Source organism: Cryptotermes secundus, unplaced genomic scaffold (assembly GCF_002891405.2).
Source record: "Cryptotermes secundus unplaced genomic scaffold, Csec_1.0 scaffold1344, whole genome shotgun sequence".
NCBI classification, from domain to species: domain Eukaryota; kingdom Metazoa; phylum Arthropoda; class Insecta; order Blattodea; family Kalotermitidae; genus Cryptotermes; species Cryptotermes secundus.
The window spans coordinates 497,275-510,635 of record NW_019735580.1 but is presented as its reverse complement, the minus strand read 5'-3'; the positions used below and the strand labels follow the sequence as shown (position 1 = coordinate 510,635).

Sequence of the window (13,361 nt, the reverse complement as noted above, 5' to 3'; positions counted from 1 at the left end):
ACAGACAACACACGTCAACAACATCCCGAAGAAAAAAGACTGGGCCAAGCGGGAAAGAATTCTAGGAATTTTAAGAATTCTTACTTCAAATAACGAAACATAATTTTTACAGAATTAACGACGAATTAAATAAGAAAGCTACCGTGGTGTGTGGAAAACCTTTAGTGAACCGACACTCTCGGCAATTTTAACTATTGTAATTATTTTAATTAACTGGAACGTGGCTATTTTTAACAAAGTGAAGTTTTGTGTGTTGGTGATTTCTTTTTCTACTATAAATGCCTCTGATGATGGCTCCGTGGTGAGCCGAAACATGTAAGGCAGGTGGTGACGAGGTGGAAAACTTATAAAAGTGTAACATTTGACGGAAGGAACTTGATTGTTAATTTGTTAGTGTGACGGACCAGAATGAAAGACCTTAAACTTACACTTAAAAGTTCGGGAGGAGCTTTTATCCAGTGGCACAAATCCATATGCTGTGCATGGTTGCCTGGTTCCAGATGTTGTACCCTTTGATCATGGTAAGGATAAAACTCTTCATCATGTAAAGTTCGCCACAGCCGATGCGAGAGGCCATTCTACGAGTGGACAGATGCGGACTTCTCTCAACCACGTCAAGAATGTTCTCTCGTGTGTTTCTCATTTGTACATCCTCCCTTTCCGACTGCACAGAAACACTCGAAGACAACCAGTCTCACGCAATGTCTGGTGATTTCGCGTAAATACACTTCGAGATGGAATCCTTCGATCGGGAAAACGCCTTTGGTATTCTTCAACAGCAGCACGTGCATTGCCACCGTAAAATCCACACACAAAATGCATATCACAATATTCCAGGTGTGAAATCACAAGAGGCATTTCAGCAACTCATCACGCAACTAATTACCAACCATTCACGACACAGCCGCAACGTACTCTGTAGGTAGCGCATGAGCTTACGGCTAATGTGAATCACGACACTCACGGACAAACAGATAAGAGGTCTCAGTTGATAGGTATAGTGCGTGGACCTGCCAGAAGACCACACTTTTCTCGGGCCATTATCTCCATAACCGTTCAACTTTGGACATAGGTGTTTTGGGTTATATCGGCATACTTTAACATAAGGAACACCCTCCCGAAGTTTGGCACATTCCTCCTGGGACACCCTGTATATGGGTTAAAATATAATTTGACCATAATCTTTGCAAGAGACACACTACATCATCCAATGGGGAATATGTTTAACCTTCACCTGCTGAGAGTTGTATTATAGCAACGGTGCATGCATGTGGTCCAGCTGGTCAAGCATTACATTTTCATAATATGAGGTGTATCAGAAAGTTCCAAGACTAGATCAAACAACAAATAGTAACTTCACTTACTCAATTTTGGCTGCCATCTGCTACAAAAATGTATCCTTGGGAACATATACAGTGACTGTATTGTTTTTTTCCACACTTCAAAAGCACCATGGAAATCATTTTCCTTAATGCTGTTGAGTACAGCTTGCGATTCCCTTTGGATGTCAGACTCGGTTTCAAAATGTCGTACCTTCATTTTCATTTTCAATATGGGAAACAAAACGAAATCACAGGGGTGTAAGTCCAGAGAGTAGGAAGGATGGGGAATGATAACCACGTTGTCAGTCACATAGTCTGTGGTTTTCAGTGACGTGTGGGAAGGAGTGTTGTCACGATGGAGTCAGCTGTGGTTGTGCCAAAGTACTGGTCCTTTTCGTCGCACATTTTCCCTCAAGTGCCTCAAAGTCAGAATTGACCATAGTGTTAGGAGGAGCAAATCTGCAATGAATAATCCACTTCACGTCATATTTTTTCAACATTTTCTGTTGTTTTGCTGCTGCTTGGTCTCCTTGAACATTTGTCACCTTCAACTTACACTTGACTGGCCTTGAAATGTGAACGCCATTCAAAAACTGCTGTCCAGCTTAAACAATGTTCTCCAAAAGCCTCACAAAGTATTTCAAGCATTTCGGTTGTGGATTTACTGAGCTTCATGCAAAACCTGATGTAGACAAGTTGCTCAATTTTGCCATCTAATGCAGATAAAACAAAATATGAAGTCAAAATAGCACTCATGTAAAAACAATGCATGTTCACAGCATGGTGTCATGTGGCAGACTGAGGCAATAGGTCTGTGGAAGTGTCACCTTGGCCTCCCTTCTCATCTTCTTTCACTGAGGTAGTGACAACAATAACAGTCCGGGAACTTTCCAACAGGACCTTGTACTAATACCACTCATCACCCCTGGGTTAAAATATGGCTACCAGCACCACTGTACCAGGAAATATAAAAGCTCCTGTTTCCAGGCAACATACTGACACCACTAAGTTAAAATGTAGCTCCCAAACCCTCAGTACCAGGAAACTTAAAATCTCCTTTTCCTGCACAATGAAGATTAACACAACAGTGGTGCCAGCCTGCCACAGGGGAGATACAAAGCAAAAGACACCAAAACCTTCTGGTCTCCCATCATGATCCAATTTCAGAAAATACTTGAGATGGATTATGCCTCCAGGATATCACTGACAATTAGAAACCTACGGACAATTCCTATACCATTAGTGAGCAGCTTCTTTAAGTCCCTACAAAGAGAACAATCACTCATGGCCACCCAACTCTGGACGATGCTAATGCTTATGGGTCTACACGGATTCAGGAGACTTGCGAATGATTACATTGCAGCTCCAGTCAGCACAGACAAGCTAGCAGTTATTTGGCTGTCAGAATATCTACACCCAAACAGAGCACTCTGTGGCTATACATGACTTATGATCCATGCTCCATGCCTGAACTTGCATACAGGAGCAATGAGAAGGGTCCACTCGACATGACAGCCCACACCACAATCTTTCAGGATGTAGACTGACCAAACTACCTCGATAGGAGCACATCAGAAACATGGCTTTGTAAGCCAATATTACTTTACAGCAAATTCAAAAACTTCAATGTCATGGACGTTGCTGCTCTCCTCTATTTGTTTTGGACAAAGGCAATACTTCATGATTCATTCCTGTTGTGTAACTGAAGACTCAATTCCTCTCCCTTCAAAAGGAAACAGATTTCTGAAACACCATGTAACAGTTTATCCACATGAGGATGGACCAGGTAAAGTGGGTCTATGTGAGGCTAAAGTGATATATAAGGAATTAATTCTCTGAAAAAGAAAAAAAAAATATAAGTCAGGTGGTTGGGGGTTATGCATTATAATTTTTTAAAAGATTCTTGGAGTAATACAATTTCAGGACCACTACCACACATGTATGCCTGTGATTAAGACCACAAACATTGACACCCACCTGCAAATTAACCTGTTCCTCAACATTCACCGTTTCTCCTGAACGCCACCTGCTTAGTTCCAATTCCAACTTCTCCAGCTTTCCCTTTAGTCTAGCCACTTTCTCTTTCTCCTTTTCATAGCGACGCTTCCATTCTTCTGCTGTCAATTCTTCATTCACACAAACAACATTCTTGATAGTTTTTGCGCTATAACAAAAAAACTGATATACATGAACTGAAAGTGCTTAGAACAAGTCACAACCAGGGCTCAAAAAATACATCTTAAGTCTTCTACGCAATTTGTAACATTCAGTCACCTATGGTTTCATATAAACACTGTTTCCGTTAACTTGCCCTTGGCAAATGGGTGAGTGTATTTCTTGAGTCATAGTCATAAAAGTTCAAGAAACTAGGCCAAAAAAATGCTAATCTTTAAATTTTCTGCAATGAGAAAAAATCAGACATTTGTAATTAAGCTGTATTTCATGCACAACGAAAACAACATATCTACATTAAAACTGCGGTTTTACCGTTTGCCAAATTCAAGGGTTGACTTAGTCTCAGCCTCATTGAAACTCGCAGGTGAGCAGCAGATAATGATGGTAGTACGAGCATTTCCACCAAGGGACTCCTGCAGGATTCGAGTGAGTTTTGAATCCCTATATGGAATGTGTGTTTTGTTTCCATCAGCAAGAGCCGAAATGACATTCCCAAGAGCTGACAGTGACTTGTTGATGTTCTTGGCTTCATCCAGTACTGTTCCTTCTGCTCCTGTCTTACTAACCTGACAAAAACACACATATTTCTTATATCATGCTTAAATAGATACACCTTGAAAGAGTTACCTGTGAAAAGCACTGAGGCATTATTGTGGAATCTTATTCTCTAAAAATATTAACCCTTTGTTCCCCATATCACAGTAGAACACAGTGAAATTAAAGGGCCCTTCACCTTCTAATGTAGTAAAAACAGCCACTGTACTGAACACATCATGTGTCAATGTAGCTGAAAACCGGCTGCACCTATTATCACCAAAAACACGTCATGATTGTATAAGGGTCCTTGCACCATGACCTACAGTGGTCATAGTCTCAAAAGAATCATTAGGCATGTATCAATTTGTGTTGGCTCGGTGGGTATGAAAGTAAAAATTGCATCAAGCCATGGGATCCACACTACAAAAGTATACTGACACTAAAAGAAGAAAACTGAAATGCAAAATTGAAGGATGAATGCAAATTCTGAGTACTTACAACATACAAAATGATATATTTGTAATACACTGCAGAAGTTTCATAATGAAATAATTCAAAATCAAGTTGTTGCGATTTTTAAAGGAACTTAAAATTTCAATTCCCCAGGAAAAGACCAGTCTGATAGCATGAAGAACTAGGAGTAAGTGGAACAGGCATACGGTTAATCCTAAGGAATATCATATTAAAGTATAATAACAAATCTGTCCCTATATGCGTGCAGTTTCTTAGATTTTATTTTATTAGCCAGAAATAGATAAGCTTAGCTTTATTAACCATCTTTAATGACTGTGGACTCGTAGCGATTCCAATATTCCCTATCTAGATAGATGGCATCCAAGAGCTTTAATATTAAAATTACAGTTTAGTTAAATGGAGATGTTAAGATTATGAAAAGGTCTGAGTATCATTTATGAAACAGAAATTTTAATTACTGCAGAGTGATTTTGATCTGTATGCAAATAACTGTGACAGCAATGATGATGAGTCAGCAATGAAGTGATAATATGAGAGGTATTAAAATGAAATCAGACTGGGGATTTTTCTGACAGAAGGAGTAGAGAACATTAAAAAATGGTCCCCTTCGGCACTGAGGCTGGAGACCAACTGACACACCAGCCAAAGGCTTCCTTCTGCAAAGAACTCCTTGCGCTGCTGTGGAGCCACTGCACCACATGGCCTTCACATCTTTATCTGATCAAAGAGCAAATGAGTTTAATTTGAAGAACATTCACAGTATAAGTTAGAATGTTTTGATTATTAGAAAAGACCATTACAGGTTACAGGTTACAGGTTACAGCTTACAGCTACCAGTGAGTTAAAGGTAGGACTGACAACTAGCCACACAGTCATCAACATATTAAAATTTGGCATAATATAGCTTGTGTTTAACCTGACCATAGAACTAACTGTTAGAAATGACAGACCTGTTTGGTGGTAAATGTGGCTGCACAGAAACACCACAATATTTTCCTTATATGACCTTTTTCTTTAAAACATCAGAATGTGAAACTCCATCCCATCTATTAACAAAAATGCTGTATCAATTAACTGACATGAGCTGATTTCTTTGTTTGTGGCTTCTATTATAAATGATATTATTTTAACTTTCATCCAATGACATTTCACAGATCACAAAATAGCTAGTATAACTCAAAGGGAAGATCCCCTGAACCCTTCAAATTTTGTCAATAAGGTAATCAAAAATTATTTGCCAGGAACAAACTACATAATTTAATAAATGAATATTTATTAAGTCATCCAGAGTATAATTAACTTACCTTTTCACTACCAGCCAAGTCAACAAGATAAAGTTTACCAGACAATTTCTTCTGATTTTCCAAATTTTCTTGTTTAACATTGATCAAAAACACACTATGAGAACGTGAACTGTGTTCATTCATATCTGAAACACAATTTCAAATAATATGTTTATTTCATTTCTTACATATTCTTCCCGACTGATGAAAGTTATTCAAAAACAAATCATACCATTCATTACACAATCTCCAAAACAGTACTTGAAGAATCTTTTCTAATATACCAGCAAAAGAGAAGTGGATTCTTAGATTGGTACTCCATCTACAGTCCAAGTAATAGTCTATTACCAATACCTGCAGATATTATTAATTTTAGGCTTTCATAGTGATTAACCACTTGCATTGGGAATTTTATCTGCTTGGGTGTACTCTGGATAGTTTTTTCAACCATGTAAATTTAAATACAAGGGATATTCAGAAAGTAACCTTCGCTTATTTTAGGCAACTCATATAAAAGCAGAGGAGAGCTCGTACATGCGAGGTAATCTCATTTGAGTCATTGCCTTGTAAACCATCATATAACTGGCCACTCAATATTTGTCCTTGTCTCTACAGAGTGAGTTATGATGTATCCTGCGATCAAAAATCCTGCCAGCTGCAAAATCTGCACTGTTATCCACTTTCTTCACTCCAAAAACATGAGTGCTATGTAAATCCATTGTTAATTATATGCAGTTTATGCCCAAAACGTAATGAATGAAGGAATTGTAAGACAATGAAGTAGAATGTTCAATAATGCATGGGTGAACAAATGTTCACAATGAAGAACGAAGTGGTTGACCATCTGTAGTGTCTGATAATCTTGTTGTTCAGAGTGTTGACTAAAAAATTTATGAAAGGTGGCATTTCACAATTTCAGAACTTTCAAGTCAGTTTCCACAAATTTCATGCACTGTCCTCTACGAGATTATCATAACCTGGCTAGGCTATCATAAGTCTTGTGCAACATTTCTCAATCACCTTCACTGGTTGCATCCTGCTGTGTGCTCCATATATATATAAGAATTAGGTTAACCATCAACGCAACAAATATACTCACTTTTAATGATTCACAATTCACACCACATACACCACCATCACCACTAATGAGTCTACATGGAAAAATACACAATGTAGAACAAACCAAATTAATATACACCCAGACAAAATGCATACACTATGTTTTATGATCATATAACGATATATACGTGAAATATGCACACCTAATATACCACACATTAACAACCAATACATCAAAATCATTCTTTCAGATAGAAATTTGTCCCTGGGCTCCACAACTGGGCTTACTACGTAGAAAGCCTTTACAACAAAGCCCTACAAATGACATAACATGCACAATTCTACACCGTAGCAATGGAACCTTAGGATTAAGTTGGAATACATATTTCTTAACCTCCCATACTAAATAGTTTAAACACTTTTAAGACATGAAGAAAGTCATCTTCTGGGATCTGGCGCCATGTATTCCTTGTTTCAGCCGACGTTTCGGAGGAACATATCGCTTCCATCTTCAGGGCGGTGAATTCCGTAGCGAATACAGAGAGCAGTAGCTGACAACTAAATTACTGATATCACATAAAGAGAGTTAAAACATCACACATGCCATGATTTTGTCATACTAGTCTCTACTGTAACTAATCATTACCTACAGGCCTAATCTATATAAATAAAAATGTAAATGTTCGTTTGTTCAAAGTCTTAAATCCCCGAAAGTTCTTCACCGATTGCTTTGAAATTTTGACACGTTGCATTCAAGCGCGTTTTTATATACCTATTATATAGATGTCACACATATACTAATCTGGCTCTATAAAAAGACGACTTAAAACAAAATCGATGATGTAATATGCACTGAAATACCCAACGCCGACGTCGATAAGGATTGCATGAAGGAAAATTCCAATATGAACATGGATTTCACAGCAGAAATCTACAACGAAGCGTTGATAATGACTGAAGATTTGTGCTTAGAAATCGTGAACAAAGTTCTCATTCAATTGGGAATGCCATCACCGAATCGATCTGCTGCTGCTTCGTTCAATGTAGAATTGCGTTGTGAACAAAATTACAACACAGGTGATCTTTTGTCGTACGTGCAATCAAATATTCCTAAGCTAAGGCTTGAGCAAAAAGGCATTTATGATCAAATACTGCAAACTGTCAATAATGGGGTTGCAGAAATCTTCTTCTTAGATGCACCAGGAGGAAGTGGTAAAACGTTCCTAATTAGATTGATTCTGGCAGCAATTTGATCCCAAAATGACATAGCCTTAGCTCTTCCGTCGTCCAGAATAGCTGCAACATTGCTACCAGGTGGAAGAACTGCTCATTCCGCTTTGAAATTGCCATTGAACATGCAATTCATTGAAACTCCCACGTGCAACATTTCCGAAGCATCAGGCATGGGAAAGGTTTTGCAGTAATGCAAACTTATTGTTTGGGATGAATGCACAATGGTGCACAAAAAATCGCTCTAGGCTCTTCATCGATCATTGCAAGATTTGTGTGGAAACATCAGACCATTTGGGAACGCATTAATATTGCTTGCAGGAGATTTCAGGCAAACATTACCTGTAATTCCTCCATCGACACCAGTGGACGAAATAAATGCTTGCCTGAAATACTCTACTTTGTGGCGACACGTAAAGACATTAAAATTAACTACAAATATGCATGTCCAGCTGCAAAATGATCGATCAGCTGAGATATTCTCACATCAATTGCTGGAAATTGGGAACGGGAAGGTGCCGGTTGATCTGACCTCAGGACGAATTTCATTGCCTCATAACTTCTGCAATTTAGTGACGTCAAAAGAAGAATTGGTTGAAAAAGTATTTCCCAATATTCAAACCAATTATAAGAATCACGATTGGCTGAGTGAATGAGCTATTCTTGCGGCCAAGAACAAAGACGTTTATGAACTTAACAATATCATTCAGTCTAACATTAAATGCGAGGCAGTCACATACAAGTCCGTCGACACTGTTGTGGAAGCAGATGAAGCGGGTTAATTATCCAAGAGAATTTTTTAATTCACTCGATCTGCCAGGGATGCCACTGCACGTACTGCAATTGAAAATAGGCGTGCCAATTATCATGTTGCGAAATATCAACCAGCCAAAGCTTTGCAACAGTACGCGGCTTGCAGTAAAAAAATTATTGAGCAACGTCATAGAAGCAACAATCTTGACAGGATATTTCAAAGGTGAAGATGTCCTCATTGCTCGCATTCCTATGATTCCAACGGATGTGCCATTTCAATTTAAGAGATTGCAATTCCCAATTCGATTGGCGTTTGCAATCACCATCAACAAAGCTCAGGGCCAATCTTTAGAATTGTGCGGTTTAGATCTAGACACGGGTTGCTTCTCACATGGACAACTATATGTTGCGTGTTCTAGAGTCGGCAAACCAGACAATCTCTATATCTGCACAGACAATGTAACAACAAAAAATATTGTATACCCACAAGCATTCTGAAATTAAACATGTTAGAAACGTGCACTTTCTCTTCTCTTTCTTTTCCATTTAACCAGACTGAACCACAGCAACGCGTGGCCACATACCGCTAGTTCTTAAATATTAATACCTAGGATTTAATACCAATCTTGTGACTTATACTCGTTTTGCATTAATTATTCTAAGAATTTGCAGTGATGAATGTTTAGATAAGAGCTACTAGAATGAACTTTGATAGCCAGTGCGGTATGTGAATCGCTTACTTCTCCCACAAGCCCAATTAACTTTTAACGTATGGACTTTTAAATTGCCGGCAGCCCTCTGCGGCTGGAATTTAAATCCCCTTAATTCTTTAACATTGCAAACTTTCAGAAACAACCGCATGTTTTCTGTTCTATGCAACATAGAAATACGAACTAAAAACAACCTGAAAGACAATAAAATTTTCTACAAGAGCAATTTTTACAAACGAAAATTAACTGTGATTATTTTGTAATGAAATGCAAAATACAATCTTTATTATGTTATGAAATTCTAGCAGACTTACCTCTAGTTTTTTTTTCACCCTTGAGACTTGGTCATATTGTAAATATAATCACACGATACACAATATTTTATTCAGACTGTACGCGAGTTTGAACTGCATCACTTCACAGTTTATGATACCTCACACTCTGACGCACATGTCACTTCTTGAAGCAGTCTGCGACACACAGCACAACACCACAATTTTTGCAATATAAAATGGTGCTCCTGCCTTTCTTATTTAGTGAAACACACGACGTCTTTGTTTCCCTTTGGTTGGCATGTGTTGTGAATGTTTCACCTCCAGTCGACTCAGTTGGGCCCCAGATAACCTTGACCTCCCCTGAGAAACGCCACTGACCATGATATTCGCCTTGTGTGATTTAAGAATCATCTTGGGGGAGGGGGGTATCCAGCAAAATCAAATAAATTATGTTGACTGACAAAGTGACACTCTCACCTGTTAGTAATACTCACAAAATAGTGATGCAAAGTAATTGTAATACTAGTCATAAAGAGTGCCAGTCCAACACTGATACCGAAAGTCACAGTGACGAAGATGCTTTTTACTCACAAAGTAATACTGGCTCAGTAGGTTTATACCTCTTCCAAGACACAAAATAAAAATGATATACAAACAAATATAGGAGTCTGACAGTGACTTTTTAACCAATGAAGAAATATATGACAATCCGACACTGACTTTCTAACTGATACTTCGTTAATGAAAACCAATCCTTGAATATCTCACACTTCCTTGAAAGCTCTAGAAGCACTAACATGCAGTACAGATGAATATTTATTCCTCAGTTCTGCAGAGCTGGGCTCTATTTGGCTGACCAGGTCATAAACAGTCATATCTAAACATAAATAGTATCAAAACCAGTACCGTGATAAACGATTTCAGTTTTCAGAGCTAAGGAATGAACCACTGACATGACCTTGCATGGGTTCGTTTTGGTTTCAAACCCAAGATCAAACTGTCAGCACTCCCAACGAGTGCACTGTGTATTGCCTCATATAACATTCAGCCAACAGGAGGTGCAGCTTGCTGCATATATATTGTGACATGTTGCGCAACGGAGAACACCCCCCCCTCCCCAGCAGTGACATAACACGCAACGCAGCTGTGACGTGGGTAACAGGCAGCAGCGGTACCCATTGCATAACAGGCGGGCACTGTGATTATATAAGGGAACTACACAGCCGCCGGAGTTAGTTAAAGTGTAGCCGTCCCCGGAGACAGTTAAAGTGTATCAGCGGCTGAAGACAGTTCTCAAGCCAGCAGCCAGCAGCATGTGATCAGGAGCCAGTGTGCGATCAGGAGTGACACAGTTGGAGTATAGCAGCTGTCGCACAAAGAATAACCAGACATGTGTGTAATTGTGAGTGTGTAATACAGAGAGACTTGTATAGCTCCCGTACTGTGAATACGTGTAGACTACCGAGGACAGAGTGAACAGATTACTGCGAATAGGGTTATAAAGTGTGAAACCCCGCAACTTTGTTATAATCAATTGTAGATGATAGTTGTAGGTTGTTAAATAAACCAATCAACAATCCAAACGGCGTCTTCAGTAAATAAAACACGTTACAATATATAACATTCGTCCAAGGTTAAAGAAACTTGCAGAACATTCTCAATCTGTAGAACAGTGTGAAAGCTTCATGAAAATTCTCGATACAAAGATTCTGGAGTATTACGAAAAGTAATGAGCAACAATTTTTTATACGGTAACATGCTTTATTATTGACAAACCAAATACACCACCTCAATCTACAGACCTTTCTTTATTTTTCCACATAATTGCCACTTCTTTGTACACATTTCTCCCTGTGTTCTGGGAGTTTGAAAATTCCCCTTCTGTAAAATTCTGTTCCAGCCATCTGAAGACACTGACGCACTGCTTTCTGAATTGCCTCCCTTGTCTCAAAACGTTGCCCACACAGCTGATCCTTCACAAATCCGAAAAGATGGTAGATGGAGGGTGCCAGATCATGACTATAGGAGGGGTGTGGAAGAACTTCCCACCCCATCTTTGCAATTGCTTCCAATGTGAGGCAAGTGGCATGGGGGCGAGCGTTGTCATGCAGGATGATGATGTTTCGTCCTGGACGTTTATTGCACAATGCACAATGGAGCTTGTGCACCGTCTGGACATAACGAGCAGCACTGATGGTTTGGCCAGGTTCCAGAAATTCGGCCAGAATAAACCCCTCTGCATCCCAGAAGACTGTGCCCATCACCTTCGCAGTTGATGGCACTGTCTTTGCCTCTGTCTTCTTTTCTGATGGAGAATGCAAATGGTGCCATTCCATACTCTGCCATTTCGTTTCAGGCTCGAAATGGTGAAACCAGCTTTCGTCACCTGTCACGATACAGAGCAAAAAATCATCGCCTTCGTGTCGATATCTCTGCAGCATTTCTGAGGTGATGGCTTTTCGCTGACATTTGTGGTCTTCGGTCAATAACCGCAGGACCCAACAAGCACGAACTTTCCTACAGCCCAAGCTTTCAATCATCTCCTGTAGTGCACTGTGCCGTATTTCAAGTTTTCGGGCTATTGTGTTCACAGTCACACACCCGTCATCTTGAATGATCTCGTCCATTCTTTCCTTGCTGCATTCAGTTGAAGCTGTTCGAGGATGATCGCTCCGAGGCTTATCTTCAATGCTGGTGTTCCCATCTTTAAAATGTTTCACCCATCTTCGAACACTGCTCGCACCCATGCACACACTTCCATAAGCACACTGAAGTCTCTTATGAATTTCTGCAGGAGGGATTTCCTCTTTCACAAGAAATTCGATGGCAGCACGCTGGCAAAATAACATATCTTTGTCGGCCATCTTTAGGAGTGATACTGGTCACATGATGCAAGCTATTGACATCACAAGACACTCAAGGTTAACACAACAGCTGGTTCCACCAACCACCGTACTATCTTTCGTCTGCTATTCCCAGGTTGCATGCAAGAAAGAAGATGCTCATGACTTTCGGTACGACCTACATATGTCATCCAAGAGAATTTGTAGGACTGATTTCAGATGGCGCATATACCATAGTAATACAATAGCATCATCACTATATTAATATTCAGTGTGTGGTATTCATAACATTCAGTGCATTCACTGTGACTATTGGGTGTTGTGTACAGTTGTATACGAGAACAGTTGTACCCTCGACCTAAGTGAATGACTTGTAAAATCGTGTAGTGCTGCCAAAATAAATGAAGTACACCATTTCTTTGGCAAAGTGTGATCTAGTGACTTCTTCCATAAACCCTCTCTCATCGGAGCAAGGCCCATTAAAACTCTGCAGCAAATCTCATGCTCACAACCTAAACATTGTTCCCTTTCACTGCCCTCCAGCCAATCTCAGCACTCTGAGGTGGTTCTAAGATCACATGGCATTCACAACTACAACTGAGGCTACATCATTGAGGGAGTGAAGGAAAAGACTAAAAGTGGCATCCTCAACGTGCAGCTACTACTACGTTTGCAGAACTGTTAGAAGAGGCATCCTCAA

General features: G+C 39.5%; 1 protein-coding gene across 2 annotated transcripts in view; it reads right to left on the bottom strand.

Moving 5' to 3' along the window:
- The window catches only part of LOC111869692 (kinesin heavy chain), a 71,919-nt gene that overhangs the window by 39,979 nt on the left and 18,579 nt on the right, over nucleotides 1-13,361 (bottom strand). For both annotated transcript variants that reach the window (XM_023861388.2, XM_023861389.2), the window contains exons 5-7: nucleotides 5,813-5,937; nucleotides 3,810-4,063; nucleotides 3,300-3,486 (exon numbers count right to left, since the gene is read on the bottom strand). In XM_023861388.2, coding sequence (XP_023717156.1) covers nucleotides 3,300-3,486; nucleotides 3,810-4,063; nucleotides 5,813-5,937 — 566 coding nt within the window. The remainder of the gene's footprint in view (nucleotides 1-3,299; nucleotides 3,487-3,809; nucleotides 4,064-5,812; nucleotides 5,938-13,361) is intronic.